General features: G+C 35.8%; 1 protein-coding gene and 1 long non-coding RNA gene across 4 annotated transcripts; one reads left to right on the top strand and one right to left on the bottom strand.

Moving 5' to 3' along the window:
• Positions 1 to 4916: 4916 nt before the first annotated feature.
• On the bottom strand, positions 4917 to 5624 carry LOC133730881 (uncharacterized). Its single transcript, XM_062158389.1, has one exon. It carries the CDS (start codon positions 5622 to 5624, stop codon positions 4917 to 4919), a length of 708 nt encoding a protein of 235 aa, XP_062014373.1.
• Positions 5625 to 10074: 4450 nt separating this feature from the next.
• On the top strand, positions 10075 to 15496 carry LOC133734794 (uncharacterized). 3 transcript variants are annotated; one of them, XR_009858581.1, is made up of 9 exons: positions 10075 to 10824; positions 10935 to 11116; positions 11774 to 11836; positions 12028 to 12077; positions 13481 to 13542; positions 13785 to 13856; positions 14417 to 14488; positions 14595 to 14656; positions 14767 to 15496. It is a non-coding gene; the product is annotated as an uncharacterized LOC133734794 (long non-coding RNA). The 3 variants fall into 3 exon arrangements; XR_009858580.1 differs by having other exon boundaries at positions 13120 to 13542; XR_009858582.1 differs by having other exon boundaries at positions 13120 to 13542; positions 14592 to 14656.
• The last annotated feature ends 1622 nt before the right edge of the window (positions 15497 to 17118 follow it).

Below are 17118 nucleotides of genomic sequence, written 5' to 3'. Positions count from 1 at the left end.
GCACAATCATTAATGTCACTGAAGCTCTCTATGCTCCTAGGGCTGAAAGAACCCTTTTGAGCTTCAAAGATATAAGAGCCAATGGTTTTCATATGGAAACACATTGTGAGAATGGACAAGAGTTCCTTTGCATCACCTCTAATGACTACGGACATAAAAGAGTCTTAGAGAAACTTATGTGTCATTCTAGTGGGTTGTATGCAACCACTATTCGAATCATTGAATCCAATCATGTTATGAGAGATGATTTATGACATTCTGACACATATAGGCTTTGGCATGACCGTCTAGGACACCCAGGTCATGACATGATGATCCGTATATTAAAGATTTCGCACGGACATCCATTTTTCAGAACGAAAAGAAGTAAAAATCGAGATTTGGACCCCGAAAGAGCCTCTGCTCCTCATGGTGCCGTTGATCTCCAAAACCGACCATTTATGGCCTGCACCGCCGTCCCCCTGCGGCCCAAAGGTGGCTTTGACGCCACCACAACTCTTTTGTCTCCAAATCCTACTTCTAAGGTCCATTGTGACTTCATGGCTCAACCAAAATCCTCATTGGTTGTTTCTAAAGCCCATCATTTGTTCTACAAAGCCTGCTCTTTAGCAAAATTAGGATCGAGACCATCGTATGCAAATGACACTAAAGAAAATATATGTCACACCCCAAACCCGAGACCAATATTATATTGAAATATGGTACCCGAATTCGTGATGTGGGTTGTTTCAAACAAAACTTCCTCAAAGAATAAATTAAAGTAAGAGAATTTGTAAATAAGTCTGAATAGTGCTTTTATTAGGAATTGAAATTATTATTTTTACAATACTGAAGTTGAACAAAAATATATTACATTATTTCTCTTGAAATAGTAGTAGAAAATAAAACATTCATTTATTTAGAGAATCACCCCACTTTCCCCAAGCGTCTTACTCGTTACCTGAAAACAAGAAGGTGTAGCATCATGAGCAACACAAGCCCAGTAAGTACACAACTTACATTCTTATATTAATGTGTCTTATAAGAAATCAAACTTGGACAACCAAGTTAAAATGTACCAAGAACCATTTATAAGTTAATACGAATTCTTAAATATGTATATGTATACACACAATACACACACACATATATACAAATATATTCATTCGTGTGAATGGTTTATGAGACTGGTAATAAATCACTTAATCACATCTCCTTATTGAACCAACAAATATTGCAGCATTAATATGTGAAATAAACTTTAAGCAATACATGCTTGATTCTCTTTTCACTTAGCATCATAACATATTGATAAAATATATCGCAGACAGATATTTGATCAAAATAATATAAGTACACTTCTCTTCTTAGTGAATTTTCGGATTAACTGGTAACAAAACACAAATCCACGTGTTAGGGTCCGACGTACTATACCCAAAACACGGGAAAACCAGGTTGACTGGTATCAAATCATAAATCCACGTACTAGGGACCGACGTACTATTCCCAAAGTACGGGTAAGCCGCAGCATACCAAGGACACAACCAAGGCATGTATACTCAAAGTAAGCACCCTTCCTAAGAGTATAATAGTGCACTATCTGTAGGGACTAGGGCCCAAGGCTAACTTCCACATAACACCAAAACACGTTTACCAGTAATTCACTTAAGCACGGGGTAGTACTAATCACCCGGCTTCACAATTGTACTTCTCAAACATAATCAAATTCACAAAATACAATCTTTATGAATTATATATCGTAATATATATGTATATGTACGCACACATATAGATACATATATTTAGCAATAATCTCATATGAAAACATATGTAACATAATTGTATAACACAAATAAGTAAATTCACTTGCAAGCAACATATATAATAAAATAAATAAGCTTATACATAATTGAAATCAAGTAAAATAATAAAGCACAAACATTAAATGAGTAACTATACACAATTAATAAGCTTGTAAATAACTGAAATAAAGTAAAATAATAAAGTGCAAGCATTAAATAAGTATACACAATTTAACAAAATTATATTATAGTTAGTATTTCAGTTCTTATGTCCAAATCCATTGAAGTTCATCAACCATGTTCATGATTCTCCGATTAGAGTCATCAAACTTCAAAATGTGTTATATTGTCCATCACAAGTCCGAATTAGTCAAATGAGTACACCATTTCAAAGGATTTTTCACAAGGAATTAAATGGAATAAGTCATGTAGTCCAGATCAGAGGGATATAGTCCAGAAAGGGTGAAGAACCATAACAGTACAGAAACCGATATTTTTGATACTGACCTTTGATGTTTAAGTCTTTACGTACGGTGTATTTTACCATTAATTCTCAAACTCTCCAGATCACAAGTAGAGGTCCTAAGCTTCAAATTGATATAAAGTTTGTAGAAATCGGATAAGAAATGAGAGAGATATGAATTTTTGAAGTTGTGATGGCTGTATGAGATTTCCAGCGAGTTTAAAAGTTGAAAACTTTGATTAGCCATAACTTCTTCATTTCTTAACCTTTTTGAGTGATTCAAAAGCCTAAATTGAAGAACTTTTGATGAGGAATTTAATACTGTAATTAGTTTTGACAAAACAGAATTTTTTTTATACGAAAATACGGGTTTGCAGCAAAGCAGGTCCTTTTCCATTTTATCATTGATTATGCAATTTGATAAATCTTAAAGACAAAAGAATATAGGAAGGTATTCATGTACTTACTTAAGGAACTCAGAAGGTGAGGTGAAGATTTTGGTCTTGAAATCAAGCTTGGACTTCTTTGACAAAAAGGGAATTTCTTAAGAGAAAAAGAGTGAAGGATTTGTGTGAGAATCTTGAGTTTTCTCTTCAACTAAGGAGGCTTCAAATCAGTTTTGCACTTGATTGTTAAGCTTGTAGGAAAATATGATAGAGATCATGTGTTTATATAGACTAGAAATAAGCATAAAATAAGTAAGTGACTAATTATTGTAAGGTGAATGGCTAATCCACTAAGGTGAGTGTCTAATTAGGATAAATGAGAAAAATAAAATTAAAAAGATAATAAAAGAAAGAAAGCATAAATCAGCTTGCTATATATATATATGTATATATATATATATATATATATATATATATATATATATGTATGTATGTATGTACACACATATCCATATGCACATTTACCCAATTAATAAGTAAAGAACTTTAGTGCTTTCTTAAGGTAAAAAAAAATAGCAATAATTAGTACTAAAATAACATGCATCACAAAAATAACATAGATAATAGTCTTGGGTTTGAAAACAAATATCGAGTGTACACAAGTAATACGAACTAACGTATTTTAGAAAGTTTACTAGAACTCTAAAAATTTACCTATATAACTTGTAAGTATAGCATGTGGTATCATTGGTTTCTAAAAAAAAGTGCTTAGAAGATACTTGGATTACTTCTAAGTTTAAGGTATCTTAAAGTGCTCTACAGTGATACTAAGTTTCGGGTTATTACAGTCTACCCACCTTAAAAGAAAATTCGTCCTCGAATTTTTCGTACCTTGTTCTATGAACAATTGCGGATGTTTCTTTCTCATTTCTGATTCTAGTTCCCTAAGCACTTGTAAGGTAGTCTCCAAGTGTTGTGTATGATCCGCTTCATTTTTAGAATAAATCAAAATATCATCAATGAAGACGAAAATGAATTTATCCAGAAATGGACTAAACACTCGGTTCATCAAATCCATGAATATGGCTGGTGCATTGGCTAATCCAAAGGACATCACCAACCACTCATAATGTCCATACCGTGTGTTAAAGGCGGTTTTATGGATATCATCCTCCTTGACCAGAAGTTGATGGTACCCAGAGCGCAAGTTGATCTTTGAAAATATTCGAGCTCCTCGTAGTTGATCAAACAAATCATCGATTCGTGGCAATGGATACTTATTTTTGATAGTCACCTTGTTTAGTTGCCGATAGTCGATGCATAGTCGGAGAGATCCATCTTTCTTCTTCACGAACAAAACAGGTGCTCCCCAACTAGAAGCACTAGGCCGGATAAATCCCAGATCGAGCAACTCTTTGATTTGTGTCTGTAACTCCTTCAATTCCTTTGGTGCCATTCTATAGGGAGTAATAGAAATTGGTCTGGCTTCAGGTATGAGGTCAATGCTGAATTCAATATCTCGGCTTGGAGGTAAATGGGTGATTTCTTGGAAAACATCTTTAAATGAGTTTACCATAGGGATTTGGTCTATTAAAGGTTTTGAACCCTTTAATTCGACATTGGCAAGAATTTTGGAAGATATGAATTTTTTTTGGGCGAGTCACACTGAATTTTTCGAATGGGTTGGCCAGGAATAGTGAAGGTGATGGTTTTCTCACGACAGCCTATAAAGGCATGATATTTGCTTAGCCAATCAAATCCTAGAATTATGTCAAATCGCCTCAAATTTATGACTATGAGGTCCATGGGAAATTCTGTATCTAGAACATGTATAGGACATGATTTGCACACTTTGGTTAAAGTGGTAGATTTTTCTAATGGTGTTGAGACTGTTAAAATTTCATCATGCTCAGTTGGTGTCAGTCCCAAGGTTGTGACAAATGTAGCAGATATAAGCGAATCGGATGCGCCAGTATCAAATAGTATATGAGCATGAGTACTATATGCTATTAGCGTACCTTCCATCACGATGTTCTCACGAGCTATGGCATTTAGCTGGACAGGACGAGGTGGTGGGTTATTTTTTTGCCTTGGTGCATCGCACTGATTTGAGAAATGTCCCACCTTCCCACAATTGAAACAAGATCCTAGAATGCGACGTGGCTTTGGACAAGCATTAGACATGTGCCCCGTTTCTCCACAGTTGAAACACCGAATTGGGCCTCTTGCTACCTCCTTTCCTTGTTGAGTTAATGTTGTCGGCTTTTGAAATGCGTCTCTCCTTGTTTACTGATTCCATGGTTGTCCGCTTTTCTGGTTAGACATTGGATGACTTCTCTTTCCTCGGAAGCCATTCTCTCGCTCCTTCTCCATGCGGTATTTTTGATTTTCTTCCTCTTGAGTTAGGGCTTTGTCCACAGCTTCCTCGTACGTGATTCCACGCTGAGTGACCATTCTTCGAATATTGGAGTTCAGTCCTCCAATGAATCGTCTTGCCTTTTTGTCATCGGTATCTACCATGTGTGGAGCAAAACGAGAAAGTTTAGTGAATTTGGTCTCATACTCAATCACAGTCATCTTTCCTTGGGTAAGTTGAATAAACTCTAATTCTTTCTTGTCTTTCTCAACTTGTGGAAAATATTTTTCCAGAAATTTCTCTTTGAAGACAGCCCATTCCATGAGTTCCATTGTTGCAGGGAGTGTGACACGTTTGACCGTGTCCCACCAGAAACGAGCATCTCCTTCTAAAAGACAAGTAGCCACTCTTCGTAACTCTACGTGGGTACAGTCCATCATTTCAAAGTGGATTTCCAGATTGTAAATCCATTCTTCAGCCTCGTGAGGTTTCCCTCCAGTAAATTTCGTTGCTCCTAGACTCCTTATGTGTGTTACTAGTCGTCCTAGCCTCCCACCGACTTGATTTGCCTCCATCCTTCTTGCGAAGGCTTCGACAAACTCATCTGCGTCGACAGGTGGATTTCTTCTATCGGCCATGGTCCTATTTAAAGAAAATGATCTACATGGTTATACTCTAAACCAAAATATTCTTAAATCAAATATTTTATATTAAACATATTACACATAGGTCAGAAAAAGCTTCTAAGAGCTATTTTCTAACATCAACTTGACTTACAAGTATTATTGAAATAAACAACATGGAAGGAAAATCCAAACAACAAATTTCTAGGGTCTCTCCTTATTTTAAGAACTACCCTTCTCCAGGACCACATTAGGACTAGAGGTATTTGTTTCCTCCATTCCGTCATTTAAACCAGGAGTAGGCATAAAACCAAAAGGAATAGACACATGGGGGCGAACACTCATGTATGGCTTTGATCTAATATGTGTATGAACATGAGAAGATGATGGTGCAGCAACATCTTTGACATGTTTAACACTAGGAGATTCTACTGACTCTTCAGATTGAGCTACTTGTTGGTAATTGGGTGGTCCCCAATCTTTCGTCCTAAGCATCCCATTTGCAATGGCCTCATCATGTAGAATCATCATGTTTTCGGGATTACTTAAAATCCATCTAGCTTCCATGTATAGATTAATTCCTTCATTAACATACAAAGTTGCCATGTAGTACTTATCATCAAGGTTGATGCCAGGGTTGTTTTGGGAGATGTCAATACACATGTTATATGCTAGTTGCCTAGCCTTGGCATGTAGTTCCGAATACTCATTCCCATATTGGACATCACTTCGCAAAGCTTCTACGTATCGATAATCCATACTGTTAAGTGATCATTGATAAATAGATACATAAGTAACAAAATTCAAACTAAAACATTAATGATATTAATATGATTCAAACACAAAACTTCAAGATGCAACAAACTATATATAAATAAGAATTTATACACAACTTTTACGTGCTGAACGATACACATAAATATAACCCTCCCCGTTCTTGTTAAGTTTTCCAAAACTAAAGTTAAATTTTTTTTTTTTTTGTTGGCAAAACTTAAGAGAACGAAAGCTCTGATACCAATCTGTCACACCCCAAACCCGAGACCAATATTATATTGAAATATGGTACCCGAATTCGTGATGTGGGTTGTTTCAAACAAAACTTCCTCAAAGAATAAATTAAAGTAAGAGAATTTGTAAATAAGTCTGAATAGTGCTTTTATTAGGAATTGAAATTATTATTTTTACAATACTGAAGTTGAACAAAAATATATTACATTATTTCTCTTGAAATAGTAGTAGAAAATAAAACATTCATTTATTTAGAGAATCACCCCACTTTCCCCAAGCGTCTTACTCGTTACCTGAAAACAAGAAGGTGTAGCATCATGAGCAACACAAGCCCAGTAAGTACACAACTTACATTCTTATATTAATGTGTCTTATAAGAAATCAAACTTGGACAACCAAGTTAAAATGTACCAAGAACCATTTATAAGTTAATACGAATTCTTAAATATGTATATGTATACACACAATACACACACACATATATACAAATATATTCATTCGTGTGAATGGTTTATGAGACTGGTAATAAATCACTTAATCACATCTCCTTATTGAACCAACAAATATTGCAGCATTAATATGTGAAATAAACTTTAAGCAATACATGCTTGATTCTCTTTTCACTTAGCATCATAACATATTGATAAAATATATCGCAGACAGATATTTGATCAAAATAATATAAGTACACTTCTCTTCTTAGTGAATTTTCGGATTAACTGGTAACAAAACACAAATCCACGTGTTAGGGTCCGACGTACTATACCCAAAACACGGGAAAACCAGGTTGACTGGTATCAAATCATAAATCCACGTACTAGGGACCGACGTACTATTCCCAAAGTACGGGTAAGCCGCAGCATACCAAGGACACAACCAAGGCATGTATACTCAAAGTAAGCACCCTTCCTAAGAGTATAATAGTGCACTATCTGTAGGGACTAGGGCCCAAGGCTAACTTCCACATAACACCAAAACACGTTTACCAGTAATTCACTTAAGCACGGGGTAGTACTAATCACCCGGCTTCACAATTGTACTTCTCAAACATAATCAAATTCACAAAATACAATCTTTATGAATTATATATCGTAATATATATGTATATGTACGCACACATATAGATACATATATTTAGCAATAATCTCATATGAAAACATATGTAACATAATTGTATAACACAAATAAGTAAATTCACTTGCAAGCAACATATATAATAAAATAAATAAGCTTATACATAATTGAAATCAAGTAAAATAATAAAGCACAAACATTAAATGAGTAACTATACACAATTAATAAGCTTGTAAATAACTGAAATAAAGTAAAATAATAAAGTGCAAGCATTAAATAAGTATACACAATTTAACAAAATTATATTATAGTTAGTATTTCAGTTCTTATGTCCAAATCCATTGAAGTTCATCAACCATGTTCATGATTCTCCGATTAGAGTCATCAAACTTCAAAATGTGTTATATTGTCCATCACAAGTCCGAATTAGTCAAATGAGTACACCATTTCAAAGGATTTTTCACAAGGAATTAAATGGAATAAGTCATGTAGTCCAGATCAGAGGGATATAGTCCAGAAAGGGTGAAGAACCATAACAGTACAGAAACCGATATTTTTGATACTGACCTTTGATGTTTAAGTCTTTACGTACGGTGTATTTTACCATTAATTCTCAAACTCTCCAGATCACAAGTAGAGGTCCTAAGCTTCAAATTGATATAAAGTTTGTAGAAATCGGATAAGAAATGAGAGAGATATGAATTTTTGAAGTTGTGATGGCTGTATGAGATTTCCAGCGAGTTTAAAAGTTGAAAACTTTGATTAGCCATAACTTCTTCATTTCTTAACCTTTTTGAGTGATTCAAAAGCCTAAATTGAAGAACTTTTGATGAGGAATTTAATACTGTAATTAGTTTTGACAAAACAGAATTTTTTTTATACGAAAATACGGGTTTGCAGCAAAGCAGGTCCTTTTCCATTTTATCATTGATTATGCAATTTGATAAATCTTAAAGACAAAAGAATATAGGAAGGTATTCATGTACTTACTTAAGGAACTCAGAAGGTGAGGTGAAGATTTTGGTCTTGAAATCAAGCTTGGACTTCTTTGACAAAAAGGGAATTTCTTAAGAGAAAAAGAGTGAAGGATTTGTGTGAGAATCTTGAGTTTTCTCTTCAACTAAGGAGGCTTCAAATCAGTTTTGCACTTGATTGTTAAGCTTGTAGGAAAATATGATAGAGATCATGTGTTTATATAGACTAGAAATAAGCATAAAATAAGTAAGTGACTAATTATTGTAAGGTGAATGGCTAATCCACTAAGGTGAGTGTCTAATTAGGATAAATGAGAAAAATAAAATTAAAAAGATAATAAAAGAAAGAAAGCATAAATCAGCTTGCTATATATATATATGTATATATATATATATATATATGTATGTATGTATGTACACACATATCCATATGCACATTTACCCAATTAATAAGTAAAGAACTTTAGTGCTTTCTTAAGGTAAAAAAAAATAGCAATAATTAGTACTAAAATAACATGCATCACAAAAATAACATAGATAATAGTCTTGGGTTTGAAAACAAATATCGAGTGTACACAAGTAATACGAACTAACGTATTTTAGAAAGTTTACTAGAACTCTAAAAATTTACCTATATAACTTGTAAGTATAGCATGTGGTATCATTGGTTTCTAAAAAAAAGTGCTTAGAAGATACTTGGATTACTTCTAAGTTTAAGGTATCTTAGAGTGCTCTACAGTGATACTAAGTTTCGGGTTATTACAATATACCATTCTTGCAAAGAATCCAATGTGATATTTGTGGACCTATTCAACCACCTTGCGTACCATTTAGATATTTTACGGTGTTAGTTGATGTATCGACACGCTGGTCACATGTCATGCTTTTGTCCACAAGGAACGCAGCATTTGCTAAACTTCTAGCACAAATTATTAAGTTAAGGGCTTACTGCCCTGATCATCCTATTAAGTCCATCAGATTAGACAACGCTGGGGAGTTTACATAAAAAACTTTTGATGATTATTGCATGTCCATTGGGATTGATTTTGAACATCTTGTTCCTCATGTTCACACCTAAAATGGCCTCGCAGAAGCCGCCATCAAACTACTACAAATGGTCGCTAGGGTATTGGTAATGCGAACCAATTTCCCTATTTTTTGCTTGGGGCTACGCAATATTGCATGCAGCTATGCTTATTCTTCTGAGGCCCCACTACTAGAATTATGCTCATAGACATCATGACAATTAAATCGGTGAGAAATACACGCGATGTAAAATAATGTCATTAACATCGATTCCTTAAAAACCTATTTGTATGCATATAGCTGACATCGCTTTTTCAGGAAAAATTTTCAAAAACGCGCTGAAAGACTAAATTAAAAATTTTCAGGAACGCGGGGAACAAAAATTTCATTCCCCACTTGATCTCTAACTTTACAATTGAAAACTGGCGACCCATATTTTCTCTTGCTATTACCCGAACCCTAGCCCTCTCCGCCTTCCTCTCCCACTCTCTTTCCACGGCCAACCACCGATTCCCTCTCTCTGCTCACTCCTGCTACGATCTCTCTCTCTCATTAACCACCTCCTCCCCCTTGCCGGCGCCATCACCTCCACGAGCAAGCTCTCTCTCTCTCTCTCTGATCTCGGAAGACTGAAAGAAGGCAAAGAACCCTTCTCGCAATCTCTCTCTCGAATTGGGGAAATCGATTGCTTCTGTGAACAAAAACAACATCCCAGGGGCGACCGGCGCCGTTCTGTCAAAGAAATCTCAGGCGCTGGCGAAAATCATTGATTCACAGTCGGTTCTCAAATGGTAAATCGAAATGGTGGGGGTTTTCAATTCTAGGGTTTTTGGTAATCAATCGAAAATTGAATTATAGATGGGTGGAGATTTGGGGATATCTGCGTTCCCTGAACAAGACAACATATTCTGAAGCTTTGAGAATTCTAAAGGTGAGTGAATTGTGTGGGTTTTAACAGAGGCGGAGACGAGAGAGATTGAGAACGAGGGTCTGTTTTGCTCCACAGAAATAGAGTGAAAGAATGTCACCTTCAATCTATCTGTTTTTTCGATTTGACGGTGGAATCTAACAATATGTGCTTAGGCAAAGAAGAAGAAGAAGAAGAAGAAGAAGAACCAGACACGCATCTGAAGGTACTCACACATGAATTTCAACTCTTTTAGCCCATAAAGTATTGACTCTTCGGACTCTTGAACTGTCTCTGTATCAATACATGAATTTGTTCTTGTTATTGTTTCCTCAGTTCGAGCGTTGAACTCAATATTCTCACAATGGGATACTCAAGCGGGCACTAAGGAATATCAGTGGAGAGCCATGCGGTGGATCAGCCATCAATGGAACCGAATTTGATAGCCCTACTAATAACCCAGCCATCATTTGCGACTGTACTTATGCCAATGGCACCACCTGCCATATTACCCAACTGTATGTTCTTCACTTGCTGCTAATAATGAATTTAACATAACCTTGACTGAAAGCACTCTGAGTGTTCCCATCTTTTTTGTATTTCAAGAGAGTCTATGCTCTAAACAAACGAGAGTGTTTGCAAAGGAACTTTTGGCTTTGAGATACCTGACCTTCTTGTATGCTTTTCTATTTTGTTTTTTCTACTCTGCTGTTTCTTTTATCAAGTTTTGATATTGCATATAAAGATGTGAACTTTTTAATTTTAGTTGAAATAATCTTACTGCATATTAGGGTTCTGGATAGCCAGTGACTGGGGCCTCTTTATTGGCCTCCTTATGGCTTGGAATTATGGGTTCAGGTTGCTTGAAATTAATATACTCTGTCAAGTTTTTCCTCAATCCTATTGACTCTTGTGATCCTCCTTTACAGCCTGGTTTCAGTTTGCAAAGAGTTTTAGAAAAATACCGTTTATCGTGGATGTTGTTTTGGCTACCAATTTCAATTTGCAATTGATTTGTTATGCTTTTCTCTAGCCTCCTAGAGTTAATATTGTAACAACCGGGGTAAAAAAAAAAAAAAAAAGGGTTTGTTTAAGGACTTTTTGGTATTTGGTCACTAGGTAGGAGGGTTTATTGCCATCGTGATTTTCTGATTTCACTGTTGGGTTTTTGATAGACACAGAAGACGGAGTTAGTGATTTGGGGGAAAGAAGAGGAACTTCAAGATTGGGTGCCAAAGGTAAATTCGTGCTCGAATCCCTTTAGTAAGGCTTCATTGTGTATTTTAGACGCATTCGATTAATTCTAGGTTTGGATTTATGGAATTGCCATCATTTTAAGGTCTTTCAACGAAATCCAAATCTGGGTATTCTAGTGATGAATTATGGGAGATGACATTAATTACTCATGGAATTCATATAATTGTCTTAGGCTGAGAAGGTTGGTGGGGATTTGAGAGGGGTGATTAGCCTACATTACTGGTAAGTGATCTTTACCTTAGCTGGTGTTTCCTTTCAGTTGTTAAATTTGGGTTTATTGAAATGCTTCTGCTCAGCTTGAGGTAGAGAATCAAGTTAATTGTTTGATTTCTGGAAGTGTGGGATATTTGAGTTATGCTGGAAATTCTAATATGGATCAAGCATGCCGTTTTTTTTTTTTTTTTTTGGTGTTCCTGATGCAAGTCATGATATATAATTTTCAATTTTGTTCTATTGAATTTTCAAACTACTGTCTTCTTGGCAATGAAGCACTGTTCTGCATAATTACAAGTATAGAGGTTTTATAGTTCCTTATTTTATAGGCACTGCACTATACTATAATCATAGTTAGCACTCATGTATAATCATATAATTATCACAAGGAAGCTTGCCGTTAGCTAAACTTCTATGCTCTGCACAATTTACTTAGATATATAAATACACACACACACACACATAATTATTTACATAGACACACACACACACACACACATATATATATAGCACTCATGTATAATCATATTTATGTACGCAAGCACATAGACACACGCCTACTCCATACATGTCTTTATATTCAATATTTGCAGCTCGGCAAGACTCCTGTTGCTCTATTCTTGAAGTACTTTTAAGGTTGACTATGTTGTTTTAGAAACCTAACCACAGGGTTAAGTGTGGGTTATGGACCTGACCACGGGGGTAAACGTGGGTAAGAAATGTCTGGCGCTAGAACCAATCTTTGGTATTACTTTGGACCCGACCACGGGGTGTTATGTGGGTATTGGACCTAACCACCGGGGTTAAGGGTGGTCATAATTTAACCATTGTTGATTTGAGCTCACTTGTCACACTATATATAGTAAGAATTCTATGAGAATTTTAAGCTTTCATTTATGCTTTCTACCTTACGGCATTTGTTTTTATCTTACTTGGTGGAGTCTTTCCTTCATTTATTCCTTGCCATGCTTGATCCAGCTAGTTAAGATAAAGTTTGCTTACTGGGCTCCTGAGCTCATCGACATATATTTCCTTCTCTTATTATTCTCAGACATAGAGGAAGATGACATAGCAGGTGACACAAAGTATCGGCATAGAGCGGCTAGTTGGTCTGAGGAAGTAGAATAATACCTTGCCAAGCAATAGCTGCGTGGAAGGGTGCATGAGAATAGATAATTGCACGTTTTAAGGGTGTAGTTTAAAGAATTTCTTATGCAAATTCATTGGTTAGGCCTGGCTTGCTTCTGTCATTCATTAAGTTTATAGCAAGCGGTAGTTGTCTCGTCCGGTTTGGGGCGTGACAGTTAGGCTGTTTAATTCCAAAAGCAAAATTTCTATTATTGTCGCAAGTATTCATGACATACTGAGAGGTCAAGAGTTGATTATTTCACTATTTGTTTCAATTTTTTTAGGAAAATCGATCAGAATTATTTCACAGGTCATGGATCATCAATGTGACTGCATTGACATTATTGTAAGTAATGAGAGAATATCTGTTTTAAATTTAGTATAATGTTTGAAGTGTCTAATACTTTGCTACTTTCCTTGGTTCATTGTATTATTCAATTTCTCTATCAGCCCTTGCTCCTTGCTTTCCTATACTGTCATTCTAATAAGAGATGGGCACTCTTACTTTAGCAATCTGTTGATTCAAGACCATCCCATCCCAGTATTTTAAAATCAATTATATCTTCAATTGATGATGTTTCCTTTCAGGTCAATTGCTCACAATGCATTCTCTGGGCCCATCCCCAAGGAGCTTGGAAACCTCAAGGACTTAAATATGCTGTAAGACATAAACTATAGTCCAGCTACCATAAACTATTTAGTCTAGTTTGAAAGCATCAATATTGATTAATCAAGTTACATATTGTGGGAAAATGAGAAAACTGATAACAATGGATATGCATTAGAATCTATAGGAACTTAGTACAATTGTTTTTGCAGTTGTGAAATAGATATCTACTCATTGCCAAACTGCCCAAGTGGTGACTAATTAATGCATGACCCTAGGAGCTGAAACATGATAAACAACTTTATATCCATTGGAAAATTGTGAAACACAATCAAAACCATTGGTATAGGTTACTGGGCTGTCTTATGAGCCTTCTTGAAACATGTCATTCTTACAAGGTTGTTAGAAGATGGATTAGTTAGTTAACTGATTTATTTTCACATCTACTATTACATTCCCAAATGCACATGGGCTGCAAACCCAAAGTATTCATTTCTCAATTGTGATTTAGTGCCTGTATCTGCATACACATGTACTCGATCTATATTGCCCCGAATGTTCCACACAATTGCTTTAAAGTAATTCTTCTATGGCTATTCATCATGGTTTGCAGGTCCTTTGAAATAAATAACTTCTCCAGAACACTACCTCCCGAACTTGGTAATTTGGTCAAGCTTCAACAACTGTAAGTTCTTTGTTTAGTACATTGAAGCTTTTGTTTATTCTTGAATCTTTTTGACATATTACTTAAGGAGCTGAAACTCTTGCCTTTTCTCTACTTGATGAAGCAGCTAAAGTAAGGCGGATTTATGATATTGCAAATGTTTCGTCCTCCATGATTCTTATTGAAAAGGTAAAACTTGTAGAACTTGTGATAGAGAAATATTATAATTCATAATCTCTTAAACAGCTAGTATAATATACTGCCAAGCTAAACTGTGCCCCTTGTTCAAAAATATGTAGACCCACGCAGCAGATACAAGGAAGCCTGCATATAAATGGTTGGGATTGAGAGGAAAAGATGCTACGAGTTCAGCTTCAGACGAGTCTAGAAAAAGAGCCTTTGGAACAGATATCACAAACGTTGTAAGAGGGGCGGCAAAGTAGAATCTTCTACTGCTGGGAAATTGGAAGCTCAGAAACAAAAGCAACATGAGAGTATAGTACGGCAATGTGTACGTAAGGTTGATAGGAACAATTCAGAGGACTCGAAAGAAAATACAAAGAGCTACCAGTTTGGCCCTTTTGCCCTAGTTACTATTGCCAGAGCTGGGAATTTCAACATGAAGAAGGTTGACCGGGACAATTTGTCCTCTACGTACTTATCGTCCCTAGTATCAGAATCAAGGTATCATCAACTTATGCTTCAGCCTGATGTGTAGGTATATGATAAGACATACAAGTCTTATATATATGTACGCAAGAAAAAGTGAAACTATTACTAGGCTACCTTGGTTTGTAGATTACTTGATTAATTGAAGAGCAATGCTCTCTTCAGTACTTGCCTTAAAATTTCAAACATTCTTTCTTGTTCAGTGTAGATTATTTTTTTACAAAAAGGGTTCTCAATTTAGTCACTCTGATAGTGTTATGAATTTAATGATGATCTGTTATTGTTCTGCATCTGTGTTTGCAAAACCTTTGGTTGGTGTTACAATTGTGATTGTTGGTTTGTAATTGAAATGAGTTCATATTGGTATCCTACCAATTTTTAATTTATAAAGGACATGATATATATACGCATATTTCAAATCTGTATTAAACTACAAAAACGATGTCATTAAAAAGATGTCGCATCAAATTGGAAACAAAAATCGATGTCTCTTTATTCAGTGCATATCGAATTATTAAGTAAGAAACGATGTAACATAACCCAATGAACACCGACTTATTAAGTAAGAAACGATGTAAAACAACGCAATGGACATTGACATTGTGTAAGAAACGATGTAAAACAAATCAATGGACATCGATTTATTAAATGAAAAACGATGTCTAGTATAAGCATGAACATCGGTGCCAACCTCAAAAACTGATGTTTAATAGAAAAATGGACATCGCTTTATAAAAGGAAACGATGTTTAATAGATTAATGAACATCGGTCGCGTAATACAAAAGAATGTAGATTCAATCTTAAATAGTGTGATATATGGCAAGTACCTGTAAAGCTTATAAACAGCAGGCAAACTTCAAAAACACCGATGTGTAAGAGAATATAACACATCGTTTCTAGAATGAGTAACGATGTTGAAATGAATACTAGTGCCGTTGGACTTACATTTCGTTAAGCATTAAATGCATAAATATGAATGTTTAACAATATCTAAAAACACCAATTTGTGATCATAATAGCAATTTAACATCGATTCTGGAACATAATCTGATGTTTATTATTATATGGGACATCGGTTTTTAACCGATGTCTATTTTTTTGTGATCTTTTACATCACCCACTAACACATTGGTACAAATTTTTTTTTACATCGGTTTCTGGCCGATGTATATGAGGAAAATTCTAGTAGTGCCCACTGCCACTCAACCCTTTTCTGCGTCTCAGATGGTGACTGGGTATGAGCCAGATGTCTCACACTTACGCATATTTGGGTGTGCAGTTTATGTGTCAATTGCACCGCCACAGCGCACCAAAATGCGTCCTAAAAGACGATTAGGCATTTATGTTGGATATGATTCTCCAAAGATTATCCGCTACTTAGCACCATTGGCAGGCGATCTCTTTACCGCTAGATTTGCAGATTGTCACTTTGATGAGACAGTCTTCCCGTCGTTAGAGGGAGATAAGAACATAAATGTTCAACAGGAACGACATGAATTGTCGTGGTCTGTCCCCACTCTGTCTCATCTTGATCCCTAAACCGCACAGTCTGAAATTGAAGTGCGGAGAATTCTCAATCTTCAGAATGTAGCAGAATCGATGCCTGATGCGTTTTCTGATATCGTTAAAGTGACGAGATCATACATTCCTACTGCAAACGTGCCAGCAAGAATTAATGTCCCTAAAATTAGAGGACATGATGCCATCTCAAGGATACCTGAGCATGGCGCCAACGTCCCTTCCCTTGGTGACATTGTGGCTAGGCCCACGCCCGCTGCCAGGAAGCTCGGGAGGCCCATAGGTTAGATGGATTCTTGCCCAAGAAAGAAAGCATGTTTGGCACAAAATAATCCATTAATCATCGACATAAATAATCCATCTCATGAGAATTTTCCGGATTATGGTTATGTCCAAGAGACATCATTGGGGGACGCTCCAATGACAGAACCAATTCCAGAGAATATGGAGATCTCCATAAATT

This window comes from Rosa rugosa, chromosome 2 (genome assembly GCF_958449725.1).
Source record: "Rosa rugosa chromosome 2, drRosRugo1.1, whole genome shotgun sequence".
NCBI lineage: Eukaryota > Viridiplantae > Streptophyta > Magnoliopsida > Rosales > Rosaceae > Rosa > Rosa rugosa.
Note: the sequence above shows the minus strand (reverse complement) of the source record. Positions and strands in the feature narration are given on the sequence as shown.